This window comes from Mauremys mutica, chromosome 4, assembly GCF_020497125.1.
Source record: "Mauremys mutica isolate MM-2020 ecotype Southern chromosome 4, ASM2049712v1, whole genome shotgun sequence".
Taxonomy (NCBI): Eukaryota; Metazoa; Chordata; order Testudines; family Geoemydidae; genus Mauremys; species Mauremys mutica.
This window is the reverse complement of record NC_059075.1, coordinates 59099186-59122808: the sequence shown is the minus strand read 5'-3', so window position 1 is coordinate 59122808 and position 23623 is coordinate 59099186. Positions and strand designations below refer to the sequence as shown.

The window sequence follows — 23623 nt, the reverse complement described above, 5'->3', positions numbered from 1 at the left end:
AATCAGAAAATTAAAAAAATATTTTGTCTTGGTTGTTACTGAAAATTGAAAATTGTTGGTTTTTAAGAGGCGGTATCAATGTTTAAAACATTGTTTTCAATGAAATTGTCCATGGAGGTGAGGGAACCCATTTTCCAACCAGTTGTATTACCAACTTTGACGTTTTTGTTATTGTTGTAAAGATACTTACATCCAGTGAATTCCACTCTAGGTGGGATGTGAGAGTTCATGAAAGTAAGAAGTAAGAAAAAGAAGTCAGATTTGAAGTGTGTGGGCTTTGTATTGGGAGTTTTGCTTCAATCCTGATCTAGCTAATGTTCACAAAGTATAATTTGATATCCAGGTGAAGACTAGATACATCAGGGTATGTTAGCTAAGGTTTCATGAGTAAATCCATAGCGAATAAAAACTTTATTCTGACTTAGTCATCTAAAAGAAATATCTTTGCCACTATCTCTGGTTTCTATTGTGATCATCTTGCTGGTTGTTAAAGATATTATTCAGGGTTTTACGTATTATTAGAGTTATTATTAAGAGATGTTGTTACAAAATTATCTCAGTTTAATTTTAACTCCTGGATCAACACTTTGAGTCTAGCAAAGACATTTAAGAATGGTGGAGCTTGGTGTACACAAAGGTGCGCTGACAACTGAGTTTAATGTTTCTACCTGTTTCACCACTTTTAATCAGAATGCAACTTTACTGATAATAACAAAAGTTTTGAGAATGTTGCTACTCATGGATTCCATGAACACTATACAAATGTTTGCCGGAGTTTGTCGACTTAGCAGACTATTTTTCAGCGTGATGTATTAACCCATTCTTGTAGTAACTTTTTTTTCTGACTCTACTTCTCTGTGTATTTTCATTATTGTAACTCTGCTTACATTGGTCTCCCTAAAATTTCAGAATAAAAAAAAGTTGGGGTTACCTAAGGCAACCATTTATTACATACAAATACATCATAATGAATATATAGTGCATAAAGATATTTATTGTGTATTAAAATTTATAGTATACAAGTGGATAAACTAACTGTATTTAAATTAGTTTGGCAGACTATATACTTAATTTTTTTTCTAAATTTAAAGGATCTATTTCTCAGTGGAGCCTGCAGAGGCCAGTGATGACCATTACCTTTCCTCATTGTTGCTGGGAAACATTTCCAAAGGCCCGAATGGGAGTTAGGCATCTACCTGTCATTGAAAGTCACACAGAATGCCAGCAAGGTTGCCAACTAATGCCAGTTGTAGTGGTTGTTTTATTGTAGATATTTGCCCATTAAGAACTACTACCAAACAAGAATTTATATTTCTCCTTTTTAATTAAAGTACAGCTTTGTCCTTTCCTCTAACATGTTTTAAATCTTAAACAACAGTAAGTGACTTGCTATACCAAGGTTGCCATAAGAGATGCATTGGTTTAGTACTGAGGGGTCAGTACCATCTATTGAATCACCAGCACTGCTTCCTATGGAAGTCTCCCATCCAAGAACTGACTAACACAATCTGGTGTAGTTTACAAAATGTGAGCCCAAGGTGGCCTGGCTCTAGAGGAGTTGTTATCCAAAGCACCTAGGAAAATAACCTTTGATAGAAAATGTCTACAGTATTTTCAGCTGTGATGATCTGAAACATGGAGCTATAAACCAGACAGAATACGATAGTAGTCTGGGATCTTTCACAAATTCCAACAGCTAATGACAGAGGAACGTGGACAGAAAAGGGACAACTCCGGCTATACAAGTATGGAAAAGACTCAAAGCACAGACTGCTGTAATGCTAGTTAAATAACTCAGTCACCTAGAACACTGTCATCCTCTCCCATGAAAATAAATGGATGATGGGAGAGCAAAACTGATATGGAAAACTCTGCAGTTTACTGTGTAGGCTTTGATCATCTCCATACTAGGACTCCTGCGTGGAGTTTTCAGTGCCTTATTTTCTCTGAGGCGAAGGCTTTGTGGCATATGGTGGAAAATCTGCTGATTTCAAGGAATCGGCATGGAGCACTTGCTACTCCATGCATAATGCCCAATGTCCTATTCTCCTCTGGTAGCCTGGCTTGCCTAGGAGCTAGGTAGCCATGGCTGCAAGTACAAATAAAGTTAATGCTTCTCTGAGTAGCATTAGTGCCTGATTAATTTTCCATTGAAAAACCATTGGTTTTGGAGGTATAATATCCTTTTGAGTGCTTGCACTCAGCTCTGTCCCCAAGCTATGTTTGACATGACCCACTAAACATGTGGGGGTCCAGTTGCATCATGTATAGGTAAAGGATTCCTCCATCTTAGAGAGAGAGAGGAACGATGCCTTGTGGACTCTACTCCTCCCACTCATCAGCCAGGTTTGGTCAGGACTTGTCCTATTTTCATTTCCTCTATACCTCCCAATGGAAGAAATCATAGGACAATTCATGGTTTATAAAACTGACTCCAGGGCTGTCTCTCTAGAATCAGACTGTCCTGCTTCATTAGACTTTATGCCACAGGAATATGAAGCATGGCTCAACACTTCTCTAGCAGTGTCTGAACCATAAAAACTCCCGCTAGTTGCTTTTCTTTCTCAACTTCTTTATTTGTATTCATTCTAATAGAGGTGAACCTTGCAGTGATTTAGTGATTTACTGTGAAGAGCTACTAAAGAAATTCAAAATAGGTAAATGGGTTCAATTTACAAACAGAGTTATCAGCTTCTCCCCTGCTCCAGGGCATCTTAATAGTATGTTGTTACTGTCTGAAGTGTCCTCCTTTAATAACTGGAGGATAGGAATAACTAGGAATACTTTGTTGAGCAAGTGATATGATTGACTGACTACTGTCCCTCCTAGTGCTTTAGGAAGCTTCAAACACAGCTGATTGAATGCTGCTTGGTGAATATTTTATCATGCCCAAGGCACCTGCCAAAACTAGATGATGATTCCATTTTTAAACACATCAAATAGTAAATACTTAGCTAAATATTTTCTCAGCTACCAAATAGGAATTTGGGTAATAAGAGATAATTCAATTTTATATCAATTGTATGGTGTAAGAGTTATATTTATTTACTGTAATCCTATACAGCACATTAATGGGGAATATTTCAGAAGTTATACTGCACACTTTTCTGAAATGATACAGTAAAGATACTGGCTAGTTTCTAAAAAGCTAGTTGGCAGGATGAAGCAAGGACCTACACTCAACTCAATGGCATTTCTATCTGTCTGTTAACACTAGTTGTGATCTCTGGTTGTGTTTTTCCTATTAGGGAATGTTCTCTTTTCTGTACAAATCTCTCTCTTGTAATCTGTTTGTGCTCAATCTCGTATCTGAATTTTTGACATCTTGGTGTGCAGCAGGAGGGACCCAGCACTACGTGCCGCAAAGGCAGATTGCTTCCTTTCCCATTGTGCTGCTGCTGTGAGATTTTAATGTCATGGGTAAGGAGTCCTTCTCTGTACAATGACAGCTGTGGGCCTTTAACAACTTCTTGTGAAACCAACTACCCATCTGGATCGGTTGTGCCTTCAGCAGGGGCAGTGATATTTCTCTGGCCTTCTGTTTGTAGCATAGAAGTCTTTCTGTGTGTTAGGTGATAAGCTTTGTGGGTGATATTTCTGAGCCACTTTTGAAAAGGTTGGCAAATGCAGCTCTCTAGTTGTAGTGGGTATATGTCTTGTCACTGGATATATGTGTTCTGTTACTGGTTCTGTTTAAAATTAGGGGAAACATGCAGGGATTTTAGGGTCTACAATTATCCCGAAAAATGGCATGCTGGTGTTGTCCCTTCTTCTGACACCAGTGTCCTTTTCTGACACCAGTGTCATGCTTCTGCTGAGAAGTAACAAATATCTGGAGCCTTGCAGGTCAGCTTCCCAGTGGAGAAGATATCAGTGACATAGAATTTTGAGTATATGCTAAGTGCAACTTGTTTTATTTATACCCATACACCAGTTCTAGAATAAAGGTGGTCAGACAGCATGCAGGGCAGTCAGTCCCTTTTTCCAGGAATCTCAGCCCAGCAGCAACACGAGTTACTGCCTCAAGAATTTATTTTATCAAAGCCAAAGGCAGATAGCAAACTTTTCTGCTGCTCACAAAACTCCCTCTCTTCAGAAGCTACCTCCTACAGAGAACCCTGCCTAAGAAATACTAACAACAGCACAGCATGTCTTCCCAAGACTGAACATTATGTTGCACACTAAAGAAAAAGAACTTGAAAGACTATGTATAAAAGCACCACTTGGTGACACCTGCCATAACATTGTGTATTATTAGTTACTGTCGAGGTTATTCAGGAAGAACTGAGTCTTTGATTTCAGACTTTTTGTGTCAGGAGTAGAGTGTGATCAGTGATAAATAGTATAGTGTCAGTGATAAATAGCACTAATGTTGATTTCTGCCTTTCCCTTTTCTTTTCCTCTCCGCTCCCTCATCCCACATTTCTCTTCAAACTGTAGACTATATATATCTTGAATATTGGAAAAACTTGGTTGATTCCATCTTGTGTGTTTCTCTTCTCTTTTTTTCCCTTGGTATAATTAGCCATTTATTGTCTATATGAAAAGTAAATGAAGATAAATCTCATTCATTTGTCGCCTAGTACAGGCCTCAATGCACTATTGTAAGCTTGTACCAAGGTCTCCAAAGGTAGTAAATAAAGCAGGCTGCTGACCCATTTTCACACCCAGACTAGTAGTGTAAAATCAGCTTTACCTGGAATCTTTGTTTTCTTACTCTGTATATCCATCTTTAAAAATACTGTGTGCCAATTTTTTGAAATGTGGGTACCTTTAATAGATTTCCATATTTGGATACTCAGAACAAACTGCCCATTTGAAACACCTATGTGTCAGTTTAAGCATCTAAGGCCTGGTCTACACTAGGGGGGTGTCGAACTAAGGTACGCAAGTTCAGCTATGGGAATAGCGTAGCTGAACTCGAACTACCTTAGTTCGAACTACTCACCCGTCCAGACGCCACGGGATCGAAGTCCGCGGCTCCAAGGTCGACTGCGCCACCGCCGTTTGCAGTGGTGGAGTTCCGGAGTCGACCGGAGCGTGCGGGGAGTTCGAACTATTGCGTCTAGATTAGACGCGATAGTTCGAACTCCGAGAAGTCGAACTCACCGCGTCGACCCATGCGGTAAGTGTAGACATACCCTAAGTGCATGGTTTGAGCATCCTATTTAACCACCTATGTTTGGAAACTGAACTCTTTGTGTCCAATTTTGCATGCACATACATACGTGCTCTTGCTCTGCTTACATAATACAAATATTAAACAGAGCCAAAGATATATAGCTAATTCTAAACAAGTGCTTTTATTGAAGTACTTTGAAACATTCAAATCAGTCAAAAGTATAGATTTGTATTTTGTCTTTTTCTTCCCCCTTTTCCCAGGAAACTTCATGGTGCTGTGGTCGACCTGCAGAACATCAGTATTTAAATCAGTAACAAACTGCTTCATTAAGAACTTGGCCTGCTCTGGGATCTGTGCCAGTCTAGTCTGTGTGCCTTTTGATATTGTCCTTAGTGCCAGTCCACACTGCTGTTGGTGGATCTACACCATGCTCTTCTGTAAAATTGTCAAGTTCTTGCATAAAGTCTTCTGCTCAGTGACCATCCTTAGTTTTCCTGCCATTGCTTTGGACAGGTAAGAAATCAAATTTACTAGCATCCTGTCCTTGATTTTCTTTATTTCCTTCCCCGCTTAATTACACACATCTGAATGTCAAATATTGTTTAATGGTGCCTTGTGCCAATATATCAACTGCCTCCACACCAGCTTTGTGTCCCCAAAGTTCAATTTCCTTGCACACAAGTATGGATATAAAGATGAATCTCTGTTGTGTGGAACAGTTTCATTTCAGTTTATCCTGATATCTATGGACTTCACAAAGCGGTTTTGATATGCAGATGTATCTTCAAAGATGCTTCTAGCCTCTTATTCCTCCTGTCATTAATCCTTCTTAGTAATAAATCTTTGGGCTGAACAAACTTCTTGGATACTTGTCCATTAACTCGCTCATTATGTGATTAATACTTTCGGATCCCACCCATCTTGAGGCAGATCTCTATTAACAGGGAAAAGTACAGTTTCACATGAGTGGTTCTGTGAGCAAAATACACATTTTTGGTTCCAGACTAATACAAAATCACTATTTGTATCACCATAGTACATAGGAGCCCCAGTCATGGACCAGGACCCATTGTACTAGGCGTTGTATAAACATAAACCAAAAAGATGGTCCCTGCCTCAAAGAGCCTACAATATAAATAGACCAGACAGACCTAGGGTGGGGAACGGGGAACAACGCACAAGCAGAATGAATGGTGTGATGGCAGCAAACACCATGTTATTTCCATAGTTTTCTCACTCTCTTTAGGTAGCTATAGATGGGAAAGGATAAAGTAAATGGAAAGAAAACGGGAGAGGGGCCCTGAAGGCGAGAGGGTAAGGGGGACAGGGCAGGTAAGAGGGGCAGGTCTGGAGTGAGCTGAGGTGAAGAGACTGTGAGGGAGTGGGAGGGTTGGAGCAAACAGCCAATCAGCACAGGGCAGAGAAAATACAGTCAACACTAGAGAAAATTCTCCAAAGCACTAACAGTCCTTGCTTTGGCTGCTTCTTCCCCTACCGACTGGAGACTCTGGCTGGCTCCTCTTGGCAGCTTTCTGCCAGGCCACACCGTGGCAGAGAGGGGCAGCCTGGGGGTCTTAGTGTCCCCTGAGTGGGAGGCTGTCTCCTTGCACATACCTGAGTCCAACAGGGTGCTGGACCAAAACAGAAATATGCAGTGTGTAAGATTAATAGTGGGCAGGTTGGTCACATGACATAAGATAAATGGATGTTACAGCTGCCAAAGGAAAGCAAACTGTCTTGTAAAAATCAGTGTGATACAAGTAAATTGCATAATTAATGCCAACTAAATTGTTACCTCACATTAAAGTTGTATGTTACTTGCAAGTAATGATCCCTACATTGTATATCATACGAATGCTGTTTGTGCTAATCTGATAACTGTGTAGTTAACTTGAGTCACTTCTGTAAGGAACCGAATCATCTATTGACTTCAGCAGGGTTAAACCAGGTATGAATTTCGTTCAGTACCTTTCCATTAATATTGGGCAAAATATTAGAAACTACAGCTATGCCTGGAAGTGCCTCTTTAACTTTCATTCTAATTTCTGTATTTACTGGTCTTTATGATTTGACTCTTCCTTCCCTATATGGTGCCTGACTGGGGAGAAAAGAGAATTATCCCTTAGGGTGTTGAGGATCTACTACATCCTGACATTTCAGGCATGATCAAGAGGGAGAATTGTATTTCACGCAATGCAAACTAAATGCACGAGCCCAAGAAAAACAGAATTTTCAAATGAGGAAAAGTGATTGGCCCATAACTGTTACAGCACTAGTGAGCATCAGGATAATATATACAAGTAAACATAGGGATCAATCCTGCAGGGCTTCTGCAAACAGAGCTCTCATTGATTTTTTAGTAGGAGATAGAGACAGCCACTCACTCAGGGTTTGCAGGCTTGGGTGCATAATTTATATCCGTATTGTTCCATTATATACACCCCTGTTTTGAAGGATTTAGCTTTGTAATTATAATTTGCTACTTTGGATTTCATTACAAAGTTTGCACCTTGTTTGAGCAAAACTGGCCAAGTTTCAAGAGCACTTGGACTAATTAATGGTGGAGTGGAAATCACTAGTATCAGAGGAGTAGCCGTGTTAGTCTGGATCTGTAAAAAGCAACAGAGAGTCCTGTGGCACCTTTAAGACTAACAGATGTATTGGAGCATAAGCTTTCGTGGGTGAATACCCACTTCGTCAAACGCATGTGACAAAATGGGTATTCACCCATGAAAGCTTATGCTCCAATACATCTGTTAGTCTTAAAGGTGCCACAGGACTCTCTGTTGTCTTTTGGAAATCACTAGAAACTCAATTGAGTTTTCCTTTGAGTTTTTGATGTTGTTTAAACTCTGAGCTCAAAAGGAAACTCAGGATGGGAACTCACCCAAACTAATAAAAGAAGAAGTTTACAGGAAGCCCTATGAACCAAACTGGCAGTGTTTTGAACAGCTCAATCTGACTAGACACATTTCCTCTTTACTGTTCACAGCTTAAGGATGGTGTTAGCTAAACCCAGTTTCTGGACTCTTGGTTTGTTCTGGTTTGAAGAGAGACTGAAAAAGAATTGTACTTTTCTCTTTAAACAAAAGGGGCTGAGTGGGGCTGATTATTAAAACCTCATGTTTTGTAGTTCCCTAGGCTTCATTAGTTACTTGTGCCCTGGTGAGATACTGTATGGACACTTTACAATGACTACTCTGTATACAAAACTGTTGTATCCAGTTAAACTAATCTCCATGGATGTGGGCTTCTATTCAAGGTTGATCTGCTATCAGCAATTTCAGCTTCTAATAGCATCTCTAGCAGTAAAAGCCATAAGGCATATCTGTGGTATCATGAGATGCCTTTGAAGTCTGATATGTATTTTTATATTTATTAATTGGCTGGGGCTTAAATTGAAGCTATTGTTCATCTCTGACATCTTCAAGGAAGAGTATATGGGGGCTTTGCATGGCATTTATTGGGATGAGAAATACTCAAGATTCATATTCAAGCATCAGTATCTCAAACAATAAACACTATACAGCTATCTGCGATCATATAAGCAACAGGCACCATGGTCACCAGTGAAACTGCATACTATGTGGGCCTCAGTGATAATATTCATGACCTTCAGCATCAAAAAGCACAAGCTCCTACCACTTGATAAGGAGAATCCCTATGATTAGAAATAAGCCACCTAAAGGACAATAACATCACAAATACATGAGCGGATCCTGATTTTTAAAAGCTCAAACATCCACATCTGCAAGCAAACAAGAATATGAATTTGAGCATGTAATTTGTTCAGTTACCACAGATGCATATGCAAATTCAGGGCCGGCTCCAGGCACCCGCTTATCAAGCAGGTGCTTGGGGCGGCAACTCCGGAGAGGGGCGGCACTTTCACGTATTCGGGGGCAATTCGGCGGAGGGTCCCTCACTCCCGCTCGGAGCAAAGGACCTCCCGCTGAATTGCCGCAGATCGTGATAGCGGCTTTTTTTTTTCCTGGCTGCTTGGGGCGGCCAAACCCCTGGAGCCGGCCCTGTGCAAATTGCTAGGTATGTGTATAATTATCCATTTAATGATGGCCTTGGGCACCACAACTTTTGAAAATCAAATCCACACTATTTTCTACAGTAGAGGGACACATGCAGTGCTACATACATTGCACCTAGATGCAGAAATCATACAAGAAGCCTTGTAGTTAAGCACCAACCATACTACAAAGCAAAATGTTTTTAAAAATTCTTGTACCTGTTTTCATGCACATGCCAAGTAAAATTATATCCAATTTATTTTTAGTACTCTCTCGAAGAGTAAAGCTAAGACTCCTGAATTTTACAGCGCTTATAGACATCATGCTTGCTTACACAGAGTAGGTGACTTACCACAGCCAAAAGCATGTATGTGACAGGCATCTCACTTCACTGACTTGCATGCCACATGACACCAAATACTGCAACCATTCTCCAATCATATCAGCCAGGTATATCTTACAATTACATTTTGTTTAGAAACAACATCAGAAGATATTTAGGATGAAGACACTGACAGTGCATTAGCCTACTGTTCTGGCAAAATCTATCCACATTTCTTATTGCCCTACATACAAATGTTGGGATTATTTTGTCCCTGTTTGTGACCTCTGACACTTTGTGTTTTGGGGTTTTTTTTGGTGCTAAGTACTGTGAGAGATAATCCATCATAGGACATCCTTCAGGTTAACATTGAGACTGTGGCCTTTTGAGTGAACATAAATATGCCTCAGTCATTATTATTCTTTTTTTCTGAATATGACCAGTGCAATGTGCATGGAGGTAAGAAAATTATGAGAGAGCCACTTGGAAGTTTTAAGACCAGTATAAGTTATTTTTAATGAACATAAATCCAAACAAAAATGTAATATAATCCCAGGTACGGTAGGGATAGCTATTGCTTTATCACTGATCATGTGCTTCCCAGGTGTGGATCTTCAGTCCTGTTCTAGAGCCAGACCTGTAAAGCCAGACTCTTGTTTAAGAGAAAGCAGAAACTGGTAGTCATTTGGCAACCCACATCACACTCAGACAGCTAACAAAACACTATCCTCATCTCCCTCCTTCAAGGCAGGAGACTGTCTTATAAACTGGAGTACACTTATAAAGTTTGCAGGTGATACCAAGCTCGGAGGGATTGCAAGTGCTTTGGAGGATAGGATTAAAATTCAAAATGATCTGGACAAACTGGAGAAATGGTCTGAAGTAAATAGGATGAAATTCAATAAGGACAAATGCAAAGTACTCCACTTAGGACGGAACAATCAGTTGCACACATACAATATGGGAAATGACTGCCTAGGAAGGAGTACTGTGGAAAAGGATTTGGGGTCATAGTGGACCACAGGCTAAATATGAGTCAACAGTGTAACGCTTTTGCGAAAAAAGCGAACATCATTCTGGGATGTATTAGCAGGAGTGTTGTAAGCAAGACATGAGAAGTAATTCTTCCACTGTTCTCTGCACTGATTAGGCCTCAAGTGGAGTATTGTGTCCAGTTCTGGGTGGCACATTTCAGGAAGGACGTGGACAAATTGGAGAGAGTCCAGAGAAAAGCGACAAACTAGAAAACATGAACTATGAGGGAAGATTGAAAAAACTGGGTTTGTTTAGTCTGGAAAAAAGAAGACTGATGGGGACATGATAACAGTTTTCAGGTACATAAAAGGTTGTTACAAGGAGGAGGAAGATTTTTTTTTCTTAACCTCTGAGGATAGGAGAAGAAGCAATGGGCTTAAATTGCAGCAAGGGAGGTTTAGGTTGGACATTAGAAAAAACTTCCTAACTGTCAGGGTGGTTAAGCACTGGAATAAATTGCCTAGGGAGGTTGTGGAATCTCCAGCATTGGAGATTTTTAAGAGCAGGTTAGACAAACACCTGTCAGGAATGGTCAAGATAATACTTAGTCCTGCCATGAGTGCAGGGGACTGGACTAGATGATCTCTCAAGGTCCCTTCCAGTCCTATGATTCTCTAACTGTATGATCTCAAACAATCAATACATATATTCACATCTCTTTAAACTGTCCTTGTTTTTTGGCAGGTACTACTCAGTTTTATACCCATTGGAAAGAAAGATATCTGATGCGAAGTCTCGAGACCTGGTTATCTACATCTGGGCCCATGCCGTGGTGGCCAGCATTCCTGTATTTGCTGTGACCAATGTTTCTGATATTTATGCCATGTCCACCTGCACAGGATCCTGGAGCTACTCCCTAGGACACTTGGTGTATGTCATTATTTATAACATCACCACTGTTATTGTACCAGTGGCTGTGGTGTTTTTTTTTATGATTCTTATCCGCAGAGCACTGAGTGCCAGCCAAAAGAAAAAAGTCATCATAGCTGCCTTAAGAACCCCTCAGAACACTATTTCTATTCCCTATGCCTCCCAGAGAGAAGCTGAGCTTCATGCCATGCTGCTCTCCATGGTTATGATCTTTATTTTCTGCAGCGTTCCCTACGTGACTCTGGTGATTTACCGCACCATACTCAACATACCAGATATTTCAGTCTTCTTGTTCCTCACTGCCATCTGGTTGCCTAAAGTCTCCCTGCTAGCCAATCCTTTGCTCTTTTTGACTGTAAACAAATCTGTACGGAAGTGCTTAGTGGGGACAATAGTGCAGCTACACCGGAGGTATAGTAGGAGGAACATTATCAGCTCTGGGAGTGTTGCAGATACCAACTTGGAGCCCAATGTCCGCTCTGGTAGCCAGCTTCTGGAGATGTTTCACATTGGGCAGCAGCAAATCTTCAAGCCAACAGAGGATGATGAGGAGAATGAAACAAAATCCATTGGTTCTGGTGACTTTCAGCAGAAGGAAATCCCTACCACCAGTTTAGAGGTAGAACAGACGTTAGTTCAGAAATGTCTACAACACACCATTGCTGACTCAGCTGCTCAGGTGGCCCCTGCCATGCCAACAGAAGCAGATCTGGTTAATGACAAATATTCAATGCAGTTTGGCTTTGGGCCTTTTGAGTTGCCTCCACAGTGGCTTTCAGAAAATCGAAATAGTAAGAAGCGACTGCTGCCTCCCTTGGGGAATACCCCTGAAGAGCTCATCCAGACAAAGCAGCCCAAGTGTAAAGCAGAAAGAAAAATCAGCAGGAACAATAAAGTCAGTATCTTTCCCAAGGTGGATTCCTAGTAGGAGCAGGAGCTCTGAATAACAAAGGAAGGCCACTTTCTACTGTCCATGTGATCCCATGGATCATTGTTATGTTGAAATTTGTTACAGGCTGATTTTTGTGCCAAATACATAAAAACAAAAGGGAAACATATAACAGAAGTGTTCCTTATGAATGTATTTTCATTAAATAGCTACTGATGTCATTCCTGCTTTATTTGTACAGTAGTACAGGTCTGATTCACTTCCAAAGGGTGTGTATGGCTTTGTGTACATTTCCTGTGAAACTTTCATGGTGTGGTCTGGCAGCTGGTTTACTGGGCACTCCAGTGTTTAGTAAAATGAAAACATAACTATTCTGTGTTGCAGCAGCAAGCCAATAGGCAGGACTTCAGGGAGCACAAAATAGCTAGGCCATGCCCATTCTACACTAAAATGGACACAGCAAGTTTCTGAGAGTTTCATTCATGAAATATAAAAAGATGCCCTTTCTCTTTAGCTGACCTCTTACAGCAAAGTAAAAAAAAATTGCCATGTCAGGAACAGCCCATAGGTTTCTTATACATGTTGCTCTTCTCTTCCTTTTGTAGCCCAGTTATTTTCTCAGTTAAAATATGCTCACTTTTGGCCTAAAAAAGATCAACTAGCATGAGGAAGCCCAATTGCTGGTGTCGGAGGCCCCCCCAAATTGTTTAAAAATTAACAGAAAAAAACTTCTAAAATAGCCATTTCCTCCCTTTAAAAACAAATGCATTCCTGTAGTTTAATGAAAAGTAGACTGTAGACCATGTGATACAGTTTCTTCCCAAAGAAGCATGCATAGATGTGCTGAGGGCATGAGCCATTGGCAGTTAGATCCCCTGGTGATGTGCATGGTGCATATGCCTACTGGGTGCATGATTTCAGCATGCTGTAAATAGCAAAAGAGTCCTGGGTAAATATGTGCCTGCAGAGTGGTCTGCTTGTGCCCTCTTCTTTTGACTGTTTTGTGAAAACACAAGGCATTGCCTTTATTTGCCTGCATTTCCCAAGGTGCAGAAATGGTAATACCTTACAAAAAAGTGATGTTGCAGCAAGCTGATGGTTAGCCTCCGAATGGAATAAATGTAAGTGCCATTCTTTACCTTTGGCGGGTGTAGGGAGACAGCACAACCTCTAAATTTCCTTTTAGTGGTGGGCATAAACCCCAAATATGCTAATTGTAATTTACACCACTCATTTCATACTAGATCATCCAATGTATGACTTTCACAGCAGATTTCTACACCTGGTGCCTAAATCCTTTGTGAATCAGAACCAAACTGTCCATTCTATCAACAAGCTAGTCTATCTAGGAGTGCTCAGGCATTGTACTGTAGCTCACCTTCCTCCTTGATTACAGATGTATTGTTTTGCGTATCTTGAATGTGAATTTTAAACTGTGACAGTCTGTAAGACAACCTTAAAACTACTGTACCCCTGGAACTTTAATCCTTGTTCTGTTGCAAGCAGCCCTTCCTTTCTTCCATCTCTGCATTTGCTATTGTCTCACACTGTAGATTATCAAAAGCACAGAGTGATGATACCCTAGTACTCTTTGTGCACACTTGTTCTCCGTCTGTAGTTTAGATCTTTGGTGCATGCCAAGCCCTCACCTGTAGCCTGCTGTCTGTTTAGTAAGTAGTTTTCTTTAAAATGTATTGTCTAGTTTAAAATAACTTGCCAAATCTGACAGCCCAGTGTTAAAAGAAAGAAAAAATTCTGCCTAGGTAAAGTTTGAAGAATAACTGTTCTTTCTTAGACACATCTGAAGCAGGACAGTGATTTCAGAAGGAGCTAAGGGTGATTCATGTCTACAAAAGCAGCAAAGAATCCTGTGGCACCTTATAGACTAACAGACGTTTTGCAGCATGAGCTTTCGTGGGTGAATACCCACTTCTTCAGATGCAAGAGATACTTGACATCATGTCTACAAGTCACTCAAAGCAAACATTTTAACAAAAATGTGAAGAGTAGTTTTTAAACTCCATTGTAAACCATGTTTCTCATCCTCTCCTTTTAGATTTGTTACTATGCTAGTTTAGGGGTTCTCAGTCTGGGTCCCACAACCCCTGACGGGTCACAAACAGGTCACAACCACCCTGCTCTTCCCATTTAGCTATATGGGAATGGGGTCTGGCGAGTGGAAGGTCCCAGGATGGAAAATGTTGAGAATCACCGTTGGTAGTTATATTTTGTAAATGTTGATAAAATGTTACAATGGAATGTGTGTTTGTTTTTTCAGAGTTACTAGATCAGCAGCCTTTATTAACAACACATCTAAAAAAGAAAGCTGTCAGCTGCTGCATCTTCCTTATATGCTTTTGATTAAATTAAACATTTGTGGTCCCCTTCCTAGTAGGCATGAGCCAAAGCCAGCAGTCTTCATCTGAACCTTTCCCCTTTCTCCAAACTTGGGACTTCAGATAAAATGGAACCCAGCTCTGAACCTCCCTTGAAAAAACAAAGCCACCCTTGGTTTTGCCCATTCCTACTTTCACGTTCAATATAACAATGATAAACATGGAGTCAAATTCAATAGACTTACACCGGACATGAATTTGGCCTTTTTAATCCTGGATTGTTTTGGAGGGTGACCAGGTTTGGTTGTTTTTCATTATGAAGACAAACATATATGTTTCCATTCACACTGAATGTATTTAGAAGCTGGCTTGTACTTTTTTCAAACTGCCACTTGGGACACTGCATTGTTTCAGGAAACAAATTTGATTAGGATGCATTTTTTACACTTTAAGAATTGCTTTGGAATATAAATGATAGCTGGAAACATTTTATTTTAGTCATTTTTGCAGCAGAGTTTATCCATTTGAACTTCTGTGAGAATCAGAGAAATGTATGAAAGCAGATCTTTTGTATTCAGAGAAGGAATGAGCCCCTGGATAGCACATAATATGGATGCTTTAGTCAGACTATAAGCAACCAACACTCTGATAGAACTATAGTCAAAGAACAATAAATAATTCAGGTGAGTGATAATGAGCTAGGGAGTATTTCACTTTTAGGGTGCTGGATAGCAGGATAGATCACCAGGAACAGTCCATTATCATAATAGGGCTTGTCACTACATTCTTTCATCAGGGTGCCTCCTAAATGTTGGAGCAGGCCCATGCATTTACCTAAGCCTCTGCTCTGCACTGTCTAGGTTTTACACCACACTATTCCAGTCACGAGAGTCTCAGATCTCTAGCAGAGCCACAGATAGTCCACCTCTTCTAGGGTTGTCAACAAACACAAACACATACCTGTGATAGTTCTTGGGGTACCCAGGGCTGTGAGTCACCTTGTTATGCCCCTGCCTCCAGCATGAGAGAGACTTGCTTATACTTACCCGGGTGTCAGCTCCCTGACATCACCAGCCTGTTAGCCACCCAAGCACTCTCCTCTGGGCTGTAGTGTCCAGCCCCTTATCCACTAAACACTCACAGAATACCAGGTCTACTGTCCCCAAAGGGTCAGTATACACACCAATTTGTATGATTCAACTCAGGATGACCATCTTGCTTAATACTCCAGCACTCAGATTACTCCTGGGGAATTCTGCACCACTGTGCGCATGCAGAATTCATGTCCCCTGTAGATTTCTTTGCTTCCCCGCAGAAAAATAACTTCCTATTCCTTTTAAGCTCTTCCCTCCAAGTCTGACATCTTTCACAAGTATAGCAGGGTAGGGCCATCTGAGTCTACAATAGCTCATTAACCTTGTGTCACCCTGTGTGGGGTTTGTATACCTATTACAGGCTATTTGTTGGCTTCTGACTTCCAGCTGTGCAATATGCTCTCTGATAACCTGCTATGAGGAAAGAGCTAACTATCAGGAGTTCTACCTTCTCCTGATCATCAAATCAAATGGGAGGGGGGACCCAAACACCTATCCCCATACTGACCATTGGGGAAAGTAAAGGAAATTGAATGATGGAAAAAGAAGGAAGAAAAGACTGGGGTAATTTGGGGAGGCAAAGAGACTGAAAGATAATCTTATCCCTTTAAGAATAACATTATAACTCCACAGAAGAAAGAATACAGAAAAATCACTCATAACTCATAATGTACGGAAGAATAAATCTTTTACAAGGAAAAGTACAGATTTGAAAACAATGTCAATTTCCTGTACCCAAATACCCCCTGAAAATAATGTAATATTTAAATAACATATGGGTTTAAAACAAAGCAATTACTCAGTATTGTAGTGCTGTATTGGTTGGCTCCTCTGGCAACAATGGATTTTGATTGCCTAGCAGGATACACTTGCATAGAAAGCCAGGAGTCTTTTAGCACATTAGAACATTTGGTTGTTCTGAAGTTGTAGTAATTTAATGTATGCACTTGATTTTTAATATATATTTATACACATGTATACCTGTATGTATATTTTGCAGATAAAAAGCTGTCAGGTTTGCTCTACTCTGATATTTGTCCCCTTTTATAATCCTTTTCTCTTGTCTATACTAGAGGTCTGCTTGCAAGTACTTTAATAATCAGTTTCCAAGGGGTTGTTGTATCCTTGTTTTGTATCTGGAATACACCACTAGATTTGAACTCCCAGTTTCATTAATCTTGTGATGTTTGGGGCTATCACACCGAACCCTAAAACATCAGACAAAAAATGTTGTTACTTTTTAAGTTGCTAGCTTAACATTTAAAGTTGAAGCGTATGTATATCAAGCAACTCTGCAGTTTAAAGACAAAACAACTAAGCAACAAAATGTAATGGAAATGAAAGGTTGAGGGAAAGCTGACAATGTATTCAAATATTCACAGTTTACACAGCATCTAGAATAAATGCATCTGCACTCTTGTTTCCTGTCTTCCTCTTGCTTCACCTGCCCCGCAGAGCTTTAGAATTCTGTAAGATGCCCAGCTCCCTGTCTTGCTCTGTCCTGAAGAACTTGCTGTGTCCTGAAGAAGCTTCTCACAGCTCCTGTCTCCTCTCCTTCCAGGGCATGGCTCTTTGCAAAGTCTATATGCTCTTTTGCAAGCTTTGTAAGTGGATTATAAAAGGCTTTTTAAAATAGCCTCTTTCTCTCTACTGGTATCTTTAGGTATGTATGGTTTAAAGTGTTACAATCAAGCTTTCATTTTTTTAAAGCTAAAGAGCACTCATGAAAAGGTAAGACACTGTATGATTTCAATAAAACTCATTTGTAAGGAGCCATAACTTAATGGTTCAGCTGACTGCCTTCAGACTTTCAAAACAAAAAGAGTATACCTGAAAAGTATTCACATTTTATTTCATTTGAAAAATACTTTTTTCTATGTAAAATTAGGAGTTATTAAAATAGGTGTTATAAAGAAGTTATAGTGGTATCTGTACCTATTGAACTGCTGCTTTGGGACTAGTCATAGTAATCTTTAATAACCTATAATTCGAGGACACATCAATTTTCTTCATACAGAAAAAAACCTAAAAACCAAAAACCTGGGTGCTAATCTGCAATAAAACGTTGACACCTGAACAAAATTAAATACCCCCCCTCCCCAACTTGAACCCTGTTCTATACAACTCTGAGCACACAAGCTCTACTACTTGAACTGAGAAAAGCTGCAGCCTCCCTTCTGTTCCCTGGAGGCCAGAGAGGGAGAGAGAGGAACAGTAGGAGTGCTGCCAAGAAAGATCTTCATTTCATGTCAATTTTAAAGCTGCTACACCAGTCAAGGTCAGTGGAGTTCTGCAAGATTGATTTTTCTGGTTACTTTACTCAGCAGCACCAAAATGTGGAATGTAATAACATTTCTTTGCTCCTTGAACTCCTCTTGTGCATACTCAGTGCTTAGCACTTAGAGGCTTTCCAAACATTGATTTGCTCTTCTCCCAGACACTGCTCTGAGGTAGGTGCCAGCAGGTATTGTATCTGTCTTACAGATAGGAGAACAAAAGCAGAGAGGTAGAATGCTAAGGTGTCCCCCCATGCCTCTCCTCTTACGCCAAGACCCTGCCCCCCAGCCAAGCGGGAAGCCAGAGCCAGGCTGGGGAGCCCGAGTCCCTCCACTTGCCTGGAGTGTGAGTGTCTGAGAGCAGTCCCCACCTCCTGAGCCCCGTGCCCAGGGCAGGTGGAGGGTCTGCGGCTACCCAGAACTACCCATGCAGCGCTTACCCCTACCTGGCTCCAGTTTCTGGCCTGGCCTGAGTAGGGTTGCCAACTTTCTACTTGCACAAAACCGAACACTCTTGTTCCGCCCCGCCTCTGAGGCCCCTCCCCTGTCCCACCCCTTCTCTGTGGCTTTGTCCCCTCTCACTCCATCCCCGCTCCCTCTATTGCTTGCTCTCCCTCACTTACTCGCTCATTTTCACCAAGCTGTCTCAGAGAGTTGGGGTATGGCAGGGGGTGAGGGCTCTGGCTGGGGGTGCAGGCTCCGAGGTGGGGCCAGAAATGAGGAGTTCAGGGTGTAGAAGGGAGCTCCAGGCTAAGGCAGTGGGTTGGGATGCAAGGAGGCCTCTGGTATGGGGCATGGGATGAGGGATTTGGGGTGCAGGAGGGTGCTCCAGGCTGGGATTGAGGGGTTTGGAGGGTGGGAGGGAGATCAGGGCTGGGGCAGGCGGTTGGGGTGTGGGAGGGGTTCAGGCTCTGGGCAGCACTTACCTCAAGCAGCTCCCAGAAGCAGTAGCTTATCCCGCTCTCGCTGCTATGCAGAGGCACAGCTAGGTGGCTCTGCACACTGCCCCATCCACAGGCACCGCCCCTGCAGCTCCCATTGGCCACAGTTCCCAGTCAATGGGAGCTGCAGAGCTGGTGCTTGGGGTGGCGGTATCATGCGGAGTAGGGTGACCAGGTGTCCAGTTTTTGACCAGAACACCCGGTCGAAAAGGGACCCTGGCAGCTCTGGTCAGCAATGCTGACTGGGCCATTAAAGGTCTGGTCGGCGGTGCCGCGTTGCTAAGGCAGGCTATTCCCTACCTATCCTGGCTCCACCCTGTGTCCCAGAAATGGTCAGCACGTCCGGGTCCTAGGCGAGGGGGGCTCCATGCACTGTCCCCACCCCGAGCACTGTACTGCCATTGGCTGGGAACTGGCCAATGGGAGCTGGGGGAGGCAGTGCCTGCGGGCGAGAGTGGTGTGTGGAGCCTCCTGCCCTCCCCACCTAGGACCAGGACCTGCTGGCTACTTCTGGTGAGCATGCAGTGCGGTGCCAGGACAGGCAGGCAGGCAGTCTGCTTTGGCCCCCCCTGCTGCACCGCTGCCCGGGAGCCGCCCAAGGTAAGCCCACACCCCAACCTCCTGCCCCAGCCCTGAACCCCCCCAAGCCTAGAGCCCCCTCCTGCACCCAAACTCCTCATCCTCAGCCCCACCCCAGACCCCGCATCCTGAGACAGAGCCCTCACCCTCTCCCGAGCCCCAACCTTATGCCCCAGCCCTGAGCCCTCCCAAACCCAGAGCACCCTCCTGCACCCCAAACCCCTCATCCCTGGTCCCACCCCAGAGCCCTCACCCCCTCCTGCACCCCAAACCACTAACTCGACCTGCAGTCCCCTTCTGCACTCCAAGTCCCTCAGCCCCACCCCCAGCCTGGAGCCCCCTCCTGCACTCCTAACCCTCATCCCCAGCCCCACCCCAAAGCCAGCACCCCCAACTCAGAGCCCTCACCCCCTCCTACACCCCAACCCCTGCCTCAACCCGCAGCCCCCTCCAGCACTCTGAATCCCTTGGCCTCACTCCCAAGCCTGGAGCCCTCTCCCACACCCAAATCCCTCATCCCCAGCCCCAACCCAGAGCCAGAACCCCCATCCCAGAGCCCTCACCCCTTCCATACCCAACCCCCTGCCTCAACACGCAGCCCGCTCCAGCACTCCAAATATCTCGGCCCCAAGCCCAGAGCCCCCTCCTGCACCCCACACACCTCATCCCCAGTCCCACCCCAGAGTCCCAGATGGAGCCCTCACCCCAACTCCCTGCCCCAGCCTGGAGTCCCCTCCCACACGCTGAACACCTCATTTCTGGCCCCACCCTGGAGCCCACACCCCAAGTTAGAGTCCTCACCCCCTCCTGCACCCCAACCCCCTTCCCCAGCCCAGTGAAAGTAAGTGAGGGTGGCAGAGAGCGAGCCACCAAGGGAGGGGGAATGTAGTGAGTGGGAGCAGGGCCTTGGAAAGGGCTGGGCTAGGGTGTTCGGTTTTGTGTGACTAGAAAATTGCCAACCCTAGTGCAGAGCCCCCTGGCTGCCCCTACGCATAGGAACCAGAGGAGGGACATGCCACTGCTTCTGGGAGCCATGCAAAGCCAGAGGAGGCAGGGAGCCTGCCTTAGCCCCACTGCACCGCGTGGTGAGCCGTGCTGACCGGAGCCGCCAGGGTCCCTTTTCGATTGGTCATTCCGTTTTAAATCCGGACACCTGGCAGCCCTCTGCAGCTGCCACCCAGGCAGCTGTGGGAAGCTATAGACCCTCCAAATGCTCTGGGCAGGGGAGCCGGGAGGCAGGGACATGGGCCAGGGACTGCTCTTGGGCCCCCCATCCTGAGCAAATGGAGGGTCCGTGGCGGCCCAGGCTGCTCTTACTCGGGCTGGGCTCCAGCTTCTGGCCTTGCCAGGGCGGGCTGGGCCTCGGAGAGAAGAGCAGGGGCAGGAGGCCGGGCCTGTGGTGAAAAGTGGATGGGCCAGGCCTGTATTCTTTCAAAAGTGAGAGGGCCATGGCTCCTTGACCCCCCTGTTCCGGTGCCACTGTGGCCTGAGCAGTTGCAGAGCCTCCTGCTCCCTGATCACTTTTACCCACCCATCAGCCAGCCTTTGGACACAGAGCTGTTCTGGGGCTCCAATGCAATTCTGTTTTCCCGTTGACTTCAATGGGGCCAGGATTTCACTCCATACTTAGGGTGCTGTGCCAAAGTAGAAGAAATATTATATGCAGCCCCCAAAACACCTAGAAGCGAGACTGTACTGTTGGTACAACACACCTCGGGACTGGGCTATTGCACTTTGATTTGCGCAGTGCTTCCGAGGAAGTCAGTATAACAGCTAGGATATGACCTCTGGAATTCTTGGTTCACGGTCCTGTATTCAGAACACTACGAGTCAAAGAGTCAAATGAGTAAAAAAAAAAAAAAAGTTGTTTTTTCCCATAATTAGCTTACCTTTATAGAAGAAAAAAATACAAGAAAAAGGCCAGTTTTTCTAAAATTTAGAGAAATGGTTCTCCTAAAAATTGTTTTTCTGATTTGAGTACTAAGGCTTTCTGGTTATGATCTGGGTGACAGGGTGCTATTAGCAACACCCTGATCACTGGCATTACTGCAGCCTGGGAAAGGCTGCAGCCCAGCTGAGGGCAATTACACACATTCTGGTGGGGGATTGTGAGCATTTGGGTGACAATCACAGGGCTAACAGGGTAATTGGGGGGAGAATATAAGGAGAGGAAAGAGCAAGCGAGGGATATCTTAAGATGAGCTCAGAAGGAAGGTTTAGAGGATGGATGTCCGTCTGTCTGTGTGTGCGTGCTATAAGCTGTGTTGCATGGTATTGGTGTGTAAAATGGAAATAAATGCCTGGTGTGTGTTTATGACTGCAAAACTGTCTGAACTGGCCAGGAAGTGGAGTTCACTTTGTCACAGGGCACCTCCATTGCTACCATCTACCCTAATAATTTTGCCTGATGGCAGGAGAAGATTCTCTTCAGGGCCGCCCGGGGGGGAGGGGGGGGGCAAGTGGGGCAATTTGCCCCAGGCCCTGGGCCAGCAGGGGCCCCCACGAGAGTTTTTCAGGGCCCCTGGAGCAGGGTCCTTAACTCACTCTGGGGGGCCCCAGAAAACTCTTGTGGGCCTGGGCTCGCGGCCCCGGAGCTTCTTCGCTCCTGGTCTTCGCTGGTGGGGGGTCCTTCCTCTCCAGGACAGAAGGACCCCCCCCCCCCGCCACCGAATTACCGCCGAAGCGGGACCCGCTGCCGGAGTGCAGCCGGATCTTCGGCGGTAATTGGGCGGCGGGGGGTCCCCGCCGTGGGTCTTTGGGGCATTTTGGCGGCGGGTCCCGGAACGGAAGGACCCCCCCGCCGCCGACTTACCACCGAAGCGGGGGCCCCCCGCCGCCCAAGACCCCAGGCCCCGGAATCCTCTGGGTGGCTCTGATTCTCTTTGGTGGGAATACAAAGAATGTTCAGAAGATAAATGATCCGGAGAGTTAAAAAATGCTATTGATATTTTGCCATCTAGTCTGTTCTAAAGCAGATGAAATTAGTGTTTCAGTTTTGCTGAAACAAAATCTGACATGAACTAAAACTGGGTTCAGTGGAGGAGTGCAAATTAAAGTGATATTAATGGGAGCAAGTTTTCCATGGCATTTTCCCTAATTTGTGCTGCTTCTTGATTGGTTTAGGAAAAGAAAGGTAAATGAATTCTGTTGCCATGGAAACTGTATTATGAATGTATCAAGGGGGCTTGTATGAATGTGCCCTAATCATGATCTAACCTATCATTTCACATGAAGAGCACATCTTAGAGTGTTCTTGCCTTCTATGTCCTCTCTACACACAAGTTTTCTCTAATTAAATTTCTGCCTCCCCCTTTCAGGATACAGAGTTTCTGGTGTCTTTTATGGAACAAAATTTACCCATTCTCAGAAAGGCAAAATGAAAACTGCATCTGTTTTAGCTTTTATATTTATAGTGTTGTTTAAACCATAAACACCATCTGCTGTGTTACTAACATGAAGGAGATTTCATGACCTTTACAAAAGCGCTGTCATTTTCTTTAGCGTGAATCCAGTTGTTCCCTGATTTACAGCCCATGCAACATAACCACGCTCAGAGGAGTTGCATGGGGTATAAGTCAGGACAGCCGTGCTGCCAAATCTTATGATTTTACTGTCAGTCTCATAATATTTGGTGTGTTGGTTTGAATCCCCAGCTCCTGTTATTGTGTGAGAATCTCAGATTTCATTTAAAAAAACCCTATGTTTCTGGCCCTCATGATTGTAGAGGAAAACTTGAAAATATGCCATGAGTGTATCTGAAGGGCTCAGAAACCAGAGGGCAAAGGAAAACCCCCAAAGTTTAAAATGCTTTAAAAAGCTGATGATTGGGGGGGGGCAACTCAGGATTTTGAACATGTGAGTTAGCAATACTGGGCAAGAATTTATCATATTGTCCTCTAAAATGATCACAGCTTAATAAATGTATTATTTATTGAGTGCTAGAGGTGAACTCAGCACTGTACATACATGAAAAAAGAGACTGAGCATATGCTGTCTCCTCAGCAGGAAGAAGAGCAAAACACAATAGACCAAAAGTTCTCAACTGTGGTCCGCGAACTCCATTCAGGTTGTCTGTGGATAGTTCCCTCTAAGGTGCACACCTGGGTGGCCACACATGAGAGAATGAAGGGCCACCCA

The 23623-nt window shown here is 43.7% G+C and overlaps 2 protein-coding genes across 4 annotated transcripts in view; both read left to right on the top strand.

Annotated features, from left to right (window-relative positions):
* GPR176 (G protein-coupled receptor 176) overlaps positions 1–17413 on the top strand; it is a 79065-nt gene extending 61652 nt beyond the window's left edge. For both annotated transcript variants that reach the window (XM_045013694.1, XM_045013695.1), the window contains 2 exons: positions 5383–5635; positions 11186–17413. In XM_045013694.1, the coding sequence (XP_044869629.1) occupies positions 5383–5635; positions 11186–12296 (1364 nt within the window). In that variant the 3' untranslated portion in view covers positions 12297–17413. The remainder of the gene's footprint in view (positions 1–5382; positions 5636–11185) is intronic.
* Positions 17414–17829: 416 nt separating this feature from the next.
* Positions 17830–23623, top strand: part of FSIP1 (fibrous sheath interacting protein 1) — a 185183-nt gene continuing 179389 nt past the window's right edge. For both annotated transcript variants that reach the window (XM_045013692.1, XM_045013688.1), the window contains exon 1: positions 17830–17968. The gene's annotated coding sequence lies outside the window, so the exon portion shown is untranslated. The remainder of the gene's footprint in view (positions 17969–23623) is intronic.